At 40.0% G+C, this 12,440-nt stretch overlaps 1 protein-coding gene across 1 annotated transcript in view; it reads left to right on the top strand.

Annotated features, from left to right (window-relative positions):
* The first annotated feature begins 544 nt into the window (after window positions 1-544).
* The window catches only part of itga11a (integrin, alpha 11a), a 51,985-nt gene continuing 40,089 nt past the window's right edge, over window positions 545-12,440 (top strand). Inside the window, exons 1-2 of the mRNA XM_086071841.1 lie at window positions 545-682; window positions 7,877-7,991. Coding sequence (XP_085927967.1) covers window positions 610-682; window positions 7,877-7,991 — 188 coding nt within the window. The 5' untranslated portion in view covers window positions 545-609. The remainder of the gene's footprint in view (window positions 683-7,876; window positions 7,992-12,440) is intronic.

Below are 12,440 nucleotides of genomic sequence, written 5' to 3'. Positions count from 1 at the left end.
TTCTTGAAAATTTGAATAAAAATGGGTGGATGGAAACCCCACTAGTGTCATGTCTTTGCAATGTCATGTCCACTGTGAGGTAGTTACCTGAATCTTGATTTGGGCTTGAAGATTTTCTGGTGGTTTTAATGACCTTGTTTGAATTTTTGTTTTTGTTTAATTAAATTGCCTTTTTGAGTTCATGCCTGCCTTGCCTCGCGGCATTTGGGCCCCCCACCACATCAAACATGACAGAAACGGAATGACAGATTTCTGCCACACATATGAAACGTTAACATGTCTTTCCAGAGTTTGCCACATTTTTGTCAGATGTGTGATGCAATCAATCTCTAACATCAAGTAGGACTTTGTTTTTGATGATCTTTCAAGCTCACACTAGTTGGAAATTCACTTGATTTTATTTTTTTTTATAGTAAAATATTGAATGACTATTCCTGCCTGTTGTCTGCAGATGTGGCCCTCCTCCTGCAGCTGTAGTCCCCTCCTACTTTTCTGAGACCTAGGCAGCGCTTTAACTAAGAGTTGCTTTCAATCAGAGTGGGATCTTTAACAGGGCTTTGCACTGGGCTTCTTTGCCTCAGTCCACCTTACACACACTAAACAGCAGTCATGCATGCTTGTACCCGCCAACATATGGAGTACTACTACTTACTTCTGCTCTGGATCTGCAGCCAACTGTTAGGTGAGTGAAAGTTTGGTAGATGTGCATGTCATTGATTCTTATAGATTTAATCTATAGTTGAATTATGGTGCTATTATTCTTTTTTGTTGTTTGTTTTGGTGGACCTCTTCAAACTACATAAGGTTTATATTGATTGGTTTGTGAAGTTGACATGAAAATAAATTTAATACATTTTCAAAGTCACGGCTGATAACTTGAAATACATTTTCCCCAAAATAAAGAACTGTGAATCTTGGTCTGTGTTTTGTGTATTTTAAGAATACTACTTGATACCTTCTGTGAACAAATGGCTGTTAATGTGAATAGCATCCTTTCCTGACATCTTGACCTTGTATCAAGGTTGCAAGAGGGAGGACAGTGCAGAAACTACTGAGTATATCAACTGTTTCACATCGTCAGAGGTGCCCTGCATCTCATTGGAAGCAGACGTCTCTGTTTAAAAAGAAAGTTGATGCTCTTCTTCTCACAGTCAAGTTTCCAGTGACAGTGTAGGTTCTGGTTCTCAGCCAGAACTGCGGTCAATTACCAGTGAAATCACTGGCAGTCACAGCTAGACATAGCAAGAGAGACAGACAGTGTGAAATATATTTAATCACATAGCAGAAAGTCTACACATAATCTACACATTTTCTTATTTTTATTTATTTTTTCTTAAAAAAAACACACAACTAATGTCATACATTCTTCTTTACTTAGTCCCAGTTAAGTGTTATCCAAGGAAATGTTGATTTAGGTTTAGGTCAACAACATTTGTGAAAAGTTGAGAATTTTTACATCCAATAGTATTAAACAATATAATACTTTAAGAGTAGGAAATACATCTCCTCTCCTAATATTTAGCTTGATTTAGGAATTTGCAAGAGCTCGGAACTGGAATTGTGCCATCTGACCTTCTTCAGTATGTGAGGAGGGAGAGGATGCTGGATGTGGTGGGAGGATATCTGTTTTGTCAGAAATATTCATTAAACGAGAAGGATTCCATGTTAGAGTCCACTGTTTGTGTATTCTGGGGTTCAGAGTTTGATGATCCCATGAGATAACATTAAGTGAGAATTTACAGTATCATCTGAGGTAGGCAGGTTCTAAGGCTCAGACGACAGTTTTCCTTCCGGAAGTCACTGACCCTTTACATGTGACATGTCAGATCACTTCTGCTCTCTCTTTTCAAAGGTGTCCTCCCTTCCTTTCCGTTACTCTGGTTAGCATGCACACTCACAGTTAGCAAGCCAGTCGTTTAGCAATGCTTCCTACTCTGTTAGCAATATCATGGCCATTGTGTTTTCCTGCTCTTTTCTGATTTCCTCAGTCTGTCAACCATAACTTTAGTGACAATTAATCACCAATGACAATTTGCCTAATTGTGAGTGGTGGGCAGAGCTATATTTCACCACACACTTGTTTCATTGAGAGAAAAGAAATGCTAATCTTTCTGTCATCAGGACCTGAGAGACTTCAACGTTAACTCTGAAAACAATTTTAATCTCACTGTACCTTCCGAATTTATATAACCTGTGGTCACATACTGTTAGGTCATTATGTTTTTCTGTTACAGTAGTTTTTACAGAGCAATCCCGAATCGTAACTCATAGTGATGTGATGTCCATTGGCTTTGTGTTGTGATGGTGCTAATGGCAAATTTGACCTCTTCTTTCAATTGGGTTTGTTATGGAACCCAGGGCGAACAAGCTTGGAGAGTCTTATTCTGGTTCACAGGGTTAATAGCCTGCTAAGCAGAGCACAGTTGGCTGTTGTGTGTCAGGAACATCTGGTTTCAGATACGCCATTTCTCACAGTATTTACGTTGGCGTAGATTAATAGTAACGTTGCTGTATGTTGCCAAAATGTTTAATACAAAGTGTTGTCTGTTGTGTTTTTTTTTTCCCCAGAGAAAACCATTGAAATAGAAAACCCAGTGGATCAATGGAAAAAACGTGCGCCCGGTAGACTTTGAACTTCGGTTAGAAAGAGAATGTTTTCATTATGTTTCATCCTTATGTTAGTAGCATGCTCACCCACATCGACATCCCAGGGCAGGAAGTAAACATTCACAACAGAAAAAGCTGTGAACCACATGCTTAATGTTCACCCGTAACTGAAACATAATCATGCATGTCTGATGTAAGTGGCTAACACGTTGAACCTAAGCTCCTGCTTTGCCTCGATGGGTCTGCGGTAGAGCTCCTACAGCTTGGTCGTGGGCCAAACGCAGCGTTAAACTCATGTGGGTCACATCGGCAGCCACCGGCTTTAGGTTTATTTGTTTGGGCATGAAAGCAGGTACACAGGAAATCCAGCAAGACCCTGACCTTGCATTTAACACATGCTGACTTTTCGTGGAATATTAAATTGTGCTGCCACTTTAGCAACTTGAAATGGAAACTGGAATCCTCATCCATTCTCATATTTTCACTTGTGCTTACTTTTTCCTGTCCATGTCTAAGCTTTCACTGAGTTCATGGTAGCACATTATTGTTCCTCTGGAAATTCCTGTCTCCAAGCATGAAGTACTCGCTGTACTTCTGGTCTTTCTACCAAAAGAACAAATGAATCAGACAGTGTGGTAATAACATACAAGTGTTGACTGTGTGACTGCATTTGCATGCGCCTCGATCTGTATAAATATGCACCTCGATTTGCATAAACATTTATTGTTCCTCAATAAACATCAACTAAGGTTTGGGAGTGAGATCAAACGCTAGTTTAACATGGAAAGCATTCATACAACAGGAAATGAGCGTGTGGAGAATGTGTCAATATTTACATGAAGAGATCAGTGGTGCCTTTGCGATAATCCTGCCTATTTATTTTAGTGGAGATGCTTTTTTTTCCCGAACCAAGCAAACTAAACCAGCGAAATTTGTGCTGTGTGTGACAGCAATGACCAATTTGATTGACAAACAACACCAATGGTGTATTACCTCAGTTGCTGCCAATCATATACTTCTAAACACTTGCAAAGGTATCAGGGAAATAGATGTTTGGTTTTCTGTTTGTTTATAATCCTAACTCGCGTAAATCTTCTCTATCTAAGGAATGCACATTGTGTCAAACATCTGTTCAGATGTAGCGGTTCTTAAAAACCGTTGCACAGCTGCACAGCTTTCCAGATGACAAACAGCAGAAAGGGAGTCCTTTCACCCATCATGTTAAAAGCAGGATTACAATCTACTGGATGCTCTGTCATTTACAAACAGCTCAATTATGGTATGTTAATATTTCACAATGTGAGCTTCACCTTCATCTAAATAGACTTTCTAATGGTTTCTTTTTAAGACCATGATGGCAAAGACTGGGATGGAAAAAGATACATAGCCTATCTAACAACCCAATCCGTAGTGTGTTTATATTAGGGATATCCGATACCCCTGTTTTTCAAAAGTGATACAGTACTTGAGTAATCAACACCAATACCAAGTATCAATACAACTTAGTACTTTTGATACATAAAATTTACCCCAATATTTTTAAGAAATGCCTATATATCACAATATAGTATTGTTCCTTACAATTGTATGAAAATAACAAAAATTTTGAAATAAAACCGGTTATCAGCCCAGGGTTTTTCCTGGCTTAAAATGACGCAAAGTTGGTATTATCCTTACTATGATGGTTGACTACTGATACCAGGTATCGGTATCTGTGCCAATACCAGTCTTATTTTAAGGTATCGGTACTCGCAGCGGAGACCGATACCATTATCGGCTGCCATTTTTACAATCAGGGACTAGAAATGAGAAATTATATGAATACAAAGTTGCCATTTATTGTTGCCATTGTTTAACTACAATCATTAAAAATTCATCCACTAGTACATTTTAATTTGTAAATATAGTTCAGCGTTGTTGTAAAACACAATTATGTTTATTGTATATACTGTGTTTTTAGAACTTTGGCGATGGCTGGAGCGCGCCACCTCTGTCTCACAACCAGGAAATGGGCTTGTGCTTTGATGATTTGTTTCTTCTTCGGTACATTAACGTTTAAAAAAAGAAAAGAAAAAGAAAGCTGTTTCTTCTTCGGTGTTTGCTTAAGGTCTTTCCGGTGCACTGCTGTTGTTATAGTGCCTCCATAATGGCGCAACACTGCAACTGCAGTTAAAATGCGTTGCTGCTGAGCTCAATCAACACAGCTGGACCGCTGTGTTGAGCGATATCAGTGGCTCAGGCTGGAGGTGGCGAGCAAATTAGGTGGAGGTGGCCGCCTCTGAATTTTGTACACAGAAAAAACCCTGCAGCCTGTTACCCGGTATTGGTACTCGCCCATCCCTATTTTGTATGGACAAAAATGGTGGGACGTCAACCAGTTAGTAGGCTACATACCAGAATAAACATCTGTACTTTCTGGGTCAGCTAATTAATTATTCATAATTAAATCTCACAAATAAATCATAATTGTAACTATCTATTTGGTGCAGCAATATAGATCAAGACATTTACTCAAGATTCTTTTGCTGGTCACATGACAGACCCAAAGCGCAATGCCCAGTGCAGTTCAAATAGCAAACAAGGGTCTGAAAACACAATGTGTCTTTGGACATCAAGCCAACAGAAACAGGAAGTTAGACAAACATGATTACATGCAGTACTTAATGTACTCAAAGGGAGGTGCTGTATATTTACGCATATATATTTCACAATTGCATCATTGATTTGCCGTAAGTAAACATAACATTATACATAAAGGTCACACATTTGGATTTACGGGAGTAGAACAGTTCTCTGATTTCTTCTTGGTCATACGCATTTTTCATTACACCTGTATACAGTTGGAAAACCATCATACAACATTTGTAAATACATGCAATCCACATTTGTGAACTCATGTGTGTTGCTAACAATGTAAAATGTGCCAAATCAAAACATTTGATTTCCTACTAGAAAGTTCCATTTGGTGCTTCACTAATGTAGGCTAACCATTGACCCCTCCCACTCTAGCATACTGACTTGAGAGAAAATTGAAAAATAAAGCTGACAGACAAACAGATATATGTCCATTTGTTTTTAATTGGCTACACTAATAATCAATACAAAATATCCTCGTCTCAAGTGATCCTCTTGCTCTGTAGCCTAACTTGTCTTGCACCTTTTCATTCTTTCCCCTCGTTGTTTGCATTCAACTTAAAGGCCCCCTAGCTGGGAAAAAGGCACACTGGGAAAAAGGCACACTTGACTTGACTTGACCCCTGGACCCTCACATATGGGGAGAGAGATCTGAGAGGATGTTTAGCATGTGGGTGAGTGTTTGAATAAGCCTCACAGTGTGTGGACAAGAACTGCTGAGATGTAACATGGGGGAGTTTGTGGCGGTGAGGCCATATGCCAAACTTTGAGCAACAAAAATCATAGTCATTGTCTCAAGGTTCCCTATTATGATCCATTTTTATTTGTATGTTGTTGTTCCGTAGTTCAATGTGAAGATAACAATGTCAATATGGTCAGTATGGTCTTTGACCTTTTATCGGCACTGTAGACGGAAAGTTTCTGGCAACCAGCGAGCAGACCATTATCAGATTAAGTCGATGACAGATAGAGTGGTGAGCGCTGAACTCGTTGGTTTTCCACTTCTTCACACACCGATGTAAAGTCTCAATTCTTCAAAAAGTGCACAAGTCCCCACATGTAAATGCAAATGTCTACATGTGTGTGTCACGTCAAATCTTTAAAGCGTGTTTTATCCCGTGTCTGGCCTTTTGATGGAAAACAGGCCCTCTGCTCTTTTCTACCACACGCAAAGCTGTCAACTGATATGAGTGACAGTTGAACAGAACACGATGGAGAAAACACATTCGCCGAGATCTGCAATCACACCAAGTGCCTTTGAGGTTTCTATGGTTTCTCTATGGTTGAGTTTTCCAGCATGGCTGACTGCAATTGAGCACATCATTACTGCAGCACTACAAAGAGCATTGTAGGAGAGCATGGAAATGGTTGTGTGAATGTGTACCGAAGAAATGTAATCCGAGGAGGAAGACGAGTTGTTCCGGTTTGCACACCACAATATGTAGTTATAATGTCATTAAGTACAGTATACGCCAGACGGCACTGTATTTAATGCATACTGTAAGTACATTTTTCATCCCATGACTGTCATTTATATAGACCGTAAGGCCTGCTCATTGCTGAACTGTTAAACAGTGATGTCACGGTATTTTGGCCTTCTTTATGAAGAGACTTACTAGACTAAAAGATAACTAGCTTACTTACTAGCTCTTAGCTAAAATGTGAAGTTACATTTTGCATTTCTCTGCATTTATTAAAATAGCTGGCATTTAAGCAAAACTGACAAATGTCTATTTTTTAATATTTGATCTTTCTACTCTTTGCCATGTCTGTTTGGTTTTGGTTCGTGAAATATTGGATGGGGCAAAAATGTTGAGAAATGGAAATACTATAATACAAATTAATGAATTAATCCATCCCAATACCAGACCTTTTGCATCTTTTTTTTTTTTTTGCTCTACAGGAAAATCATTATTCTAACATTCCTAATAGCTATACATACTAATGCAGTATAACAATGGTTGAGGACAGCATAATAAAAGTACTTTGGTGGATGTGGCTAGCTTATTTCATTTATTAAGCATCCTACAGGTGTAAAAGAAAGAAGACATACAGTTGTGCTTGAAAGTTTACATACCCTAGCCTAGCACATGTGTAAACATATGAGCACACTGTATGGTGAGAAAAAGATTTAATGCCCATAAAATCCAAAACACTGTGGCGATTGTTTTGATATTTTCAGAGGTTGAAGTTGACATGAGTAGAGGTGACGACGATTCATAGCATTAATGTGTCATTAAGTGATGTTTAGCTTTCGTACATCTACAGTTGTGCTCATAAGTTCACATACCACAAGGGTATGTAAACTTTCAAGCTTAACTGTTATGTACTTTAAAATATTAGTGTAACAAAATAACTCCGCCCCAACATTAGCAACCATTAAATGTACTTGATCTTCAGCCTACATATCTTTACCTCCTCACTCAGTGAGGTCTTGTGTGACATGCTGACGTCTCACGTAAAGATTTTGTGGCTGCGCAGGCACACACATTTGGAGGGACTGTATATAATGAGGTGTCAGACGAATGAACACACATAAATGACTTGTTTACAGTTGATAACTTTGCATATTGATTCTTTAATTTGTGTAATTTGGTAACTGGAAGTAAGGTATTTTCATTTTGTCTTATTCCAGGATGCCATGACTGCTTTAATATTGACACAACAAAACACAGGATCATCAAAGGTCCGAAGCAAGCACAGTTTGGATACACTGTTCAGCAACATGTGGCGTCTGGGGGAGAAAAATGGTAAGCTACTTAATCATCCTTTTTAAACATGTGCCTTCCTGATCCTTATCAGGTCTATCATTATTATGCAATTATAAAGGTTGCTAAAGTAGAATGAATTTTATGTCTAGTGTTTTGAGTTTGTGTATCACTTTGCTGAACTAATTTCTGCCCTTTCCCCAATGAATTTGTGCTGGAAGTCTCACATTCATATTATTATTACTATTACCTCATGAAGAAAAAAAATACTCCTGAATCAAACGCACAAGCCAATTGGCACAGTTGGATGGCCAAAGTTCGTTTCTGGCGCGCTCAAACTATGCCCGAAAAGCAGTGTGCTATTGATGAGTCGTGGAGCTGTGTGTGTGCGAAACATATTAGTTCTCTTAATAGTTTTTTTATGGATCTGTATCTTTACTATTCCTGTCCCCAATTACTTAATGGCTTTACAAATAAAAGGCTCATTTGTATTTCTGCAGATAAATTTAAAATACCCATTCCTAAATCATGCATCACTGACATCTGGCCAAAACCTTTTATGTGGCAATTTGGTAACCCGTGTGTATTATTTTTTACCATTTTTTTATATAAAGTGTTGAAAATAGTTCTTCGACGGTGCAATGTTAAACTAAAGCCTTGTTTCCACCGACGGTATCTACCCTACTCTACTCTTCTCTGTTCTATGTGGCTCTTCACCAAAAAAGCAGTGCCACGGCCACCACCCGGGAGCCCCTCCTCAACTTGCTAGTGACGTCATGCTAAAGCGACCGCAGCTAACGTGCACTGCACACAGGCAAAAACTATGGAGAATACGGATGGTTTTTTTTGTACCTGGTGCTTGATTTGTGGTTGTTTAGTTCAACCAGAAGATATCGAATGAATATTGCAGCAACCAGAAGACTGCATTAATTCATGTTAAAAAGATTTGCACCTTCTCAATAGTCCAAGCATTAATTAATAGTTTGGAAGTCCATGTTGTCCTCTCTTCGTCGTTCGTCGTTAATGGCGGCTGTTTTCCCGGGGTGGTGGTTTGCGTGATGACGAACCAATCATTGGCCTCCAAAATAATTTTGTCACGTTTTGGAACTGGGCTCTTTTTTTTATAGAACTGCCAGAAAAAGCGAGTAGAGTAGAGTAGAGTAGAGTAGAGTAGAGTAGAGTAGAGTAGAGTAGAGCCGGGTGGATTTGTTGGTGGAGACGGGGCTAAACATAGAGTAGAGTAGAGTAGAGTAGAGTAGAGTAGATACCGGCGGTGTAAACAAGGCTTTTAAAACATGCAATTTTTGGGGGGGTTCCTGAAAAGTGATATTTTTGGAAGTCAAGGGTCCCACCCAACGCCAGCAACATGCTCTTGTAGTTAAGTGAGTAATGGAAGACACTGTGCAATATTACATTAAAAACGGTACTGATGAACTTACAAGTTACAAACTCTGTACATCTAAAAAAAATATAAAAAAAAATTGGGACAACGGGCCTTTACACCAAGAGGTAATAAAGCATAAGGAATTAGTTTGGCATGAAGAATTTGGTCAACATGAACAACATGATGTCCGATATCGAATGTTAAGGGAAACTTCTCAGTACAACATTGGCAGTGAGACATTGAGATTCAAGGGGAACTAAGGTCCAGTTCAACCACTTATTCATTAACTAATTAACCATAAATGGAGGAGAGTCCATTTTTAATCAGCACTTGGATTAAAATGCATATGTGAGTATTACGCATATATTTCCCCCAAAATATAATATGCTATAGTTAAGAACTGTTAAGTGTTCCATCATAGCAGTAGAACCTTTTCGTGTTGCAATATTAAAAATGCATTACACATTCAAAATCTAATTTTATTGCACTGTAGGCCAAATGGTAAAATAATGGGGAAGATATTTGTACAAAAAACATACTTCTTGCACTGTCCTATGCTGATTTATTTAACTGTTTCTCACGTTATTAATCTTCTTTCACCCTTAGGCATCTTGGGCCAGTCATGGCCTATGCTTGTGTGTATATTGAAATGAAAGAGAGTATTGTATGCAAGAGGCTTCAGCTGCCAATAAAATCAACCTCAAACCTCAAAGCTTCACTCAAAAAAAAAACTGAGAGGTTTTTAGAAGCCTAAATGCTCTAAAACAAATGGTAAGATAGCTCGTAAGCCTGTGCTTGTGACTGTGCAATGCTGACAAACTGAAAAGAGGTCATCTTGTCAAGAATCTATCACTACGGATATACAAAATAGCGATGCACCAGAGTGTAGCGGCTTCTCGAGCTCCCAAGCTTAAGCCCCTTTACAAAGACTTCGAAGCCAATTTTATTGCCATTTCAATGCTAATAACGTGCACGAAGTATGACTCAGACAGACGACACCAATTTAAAGAGAGTTCATTGTCAACTATTTCATCTATGTTGAAAAGTGGGAAACTATAGCTTCTACAAACCTAACACAACAACACGAGGAGCCACTGGCAACAGGAAGCATAGCCCGGAGCAACAAAATTGGTGTAAAGGTGCTGGATGGCTAGCTCAGCTAAAGGCTTGCAAGCCACCAATAACATCACTCTTTCTAGCCAACATTTGCTCACTGGACAATAAAATGGACTTCTTCATCCCAGGTTGAGTGGTTCCAGCGAATGGAAGAATTATTCCATGCTTTGTTTGTTGGAAGCGTGGCTACACGTCTCCGACTCAGCCTTCACGATCTAGTATAATGTACTGCAGCTGTTTCAAGTGACGTCCATTCAGGGAACCAACGTTAGTGGGGACTCTATCTGAGGACTCGGTTAGAAAACAGACACACTACTTGCATCGCGAGTTTATGTCAATATACCGTTTATATTGAGTTCATGCTAATACTTAGACTATCGATGGGTCGTGTACTGAGGCACTATGACCACAAGCTGACTGAGGTGCTAACAGACATTTTCAATGCCTCACTTCTACTAACATCTGCCCAGCCTGGCTAAAGACTGCCTCCATCATCCCCGTAGCCAAGACCTCTACAGTGACAAGTCTGAATAACTATTGGCCAGTAATCCCCACTCCATCCAAGTCACAGTGGACCGTCACCAGTACACCAACAAGAATAACTTCTCCACTGATGATGCCATCATGTTTTTGGTCCACACAGCCCTCATCCACGTGGAAAGCAGGAACTCCTAAGTATGCCTGCTCTTCCTGAATTTCTCCCCCTTCTTCGACATCATCATCGCACGGAACATGGTGCAAAACATGAATATTCTTGGGCTGATTCCATCACTGGGAACTGGGTCCTTGACTTCCTGACCAAATGACCACAGACTGTCAGCATCCACAACTTCATCTCCTCCATCATCACCCTTAGTAGTTTGATCTCCTCAGGGCTGTCTGCTGAGCCCCCTTCTGTTTCCACTGCTGGTGGTCGTTGCATGAACAATGATGAATCTGAGAATATAGAGAGGGTAGAACATCTGATGGAAAGGTGTAAAGATAACCTTTTCATCAATATGAAAAAAAAACTAAGTTGATGGTGTTGGACTACAGGAAAAATAGACACACACTTGTTTTCCTTGAATACTCCCTAAGGGCTCCTCCTAGCAAGACATGCACGGAACACCTCACCGGGAAGGTGTCCAAAATGTCATAACAAGATGCCCAAGCCAGCTCATCGAGCTCCCCTTGATTCAGATAAGCAGTGGCTCAACTCTGATCCCTTCACAGATGATCCAGCTTTTCACCCTATCTCTAGGAGAGAGCCCCTACACCTGTAGGAATAAGCATAGCTAGAATGTACGATTCTAGTTCTGGTTTCTCGCTTCGATTCTGGTTCTGGTCCTAAATTTGAGTTTCAACTTTCCCACTGACCAGCCTCTCCAGAAATTCTGAATACAGTAGATCTTGCTATGGAGCTGAGGAGTGCGATTCCCTGTAGTTGGAAGACAACCTTCGGTCTCCTTTCTTAATAAGTTGGACTACGTCCAGGCCTAGCTCCAGAAGGGGGCACTGGTGACCCACGTCTGGGCAGAGTGGTGTCTGACTGAGCTGTGCTCTGTTTGGTCCCTCACCTAGGACCTGTTTGTCATAGTTACTCTTGCCTGGAATGGACTGCTATTTATATGGCGCTTTTTAGCTATAGTGCCCAAAGTGCTTTACAAAGCCTCACATTCACACTGCAGTGGTTGGCTGCTGAGGATCAAACCCACAACCTCATGGATGGGAGACGACCACTCTACCACTGAGCCACGTCGCCCCACGCCTGGGGCATAGTGCTCCTGGCTATTTAGCTCCTCTGAACATTACCACACAAACCCTATCACCACAATACGGTAACAGCTCAGAGGGGAGAGATACTGTCATCATGTTTTCAGATATTTTTTTTTGGAGAGGTTGATGTAAAAACTAGGGGCACCCAAGATGCATGTGACAAGAACATGAACATTTGTGTTAAATGTTCTATTGACCTAGAAGGCGCATAGAAAGTTTGTCATGGTCTGCTTTTG

Source organism: Leptonotus elevatus, chromosome 3 (genome assembly GCF_054856555.1).
Source record: "Leptonotus elevatus isolate MCC_2025b chromosome 3, RoL_Lele_1.0, whole genome shotgun sequence".
Taxonomy (NCBI): domain Eukaryota; kingdom Metazoa; phylum Chordata; class Actinopteri; order Syngnathiformes; family Syngnathidae; genus Leptonotus; species Leptonotus elevatus.
Note: the sequence above shows the minus strand (reverse complement) of the source record. Positions and strands in the feature narration are given on the sequence as shown.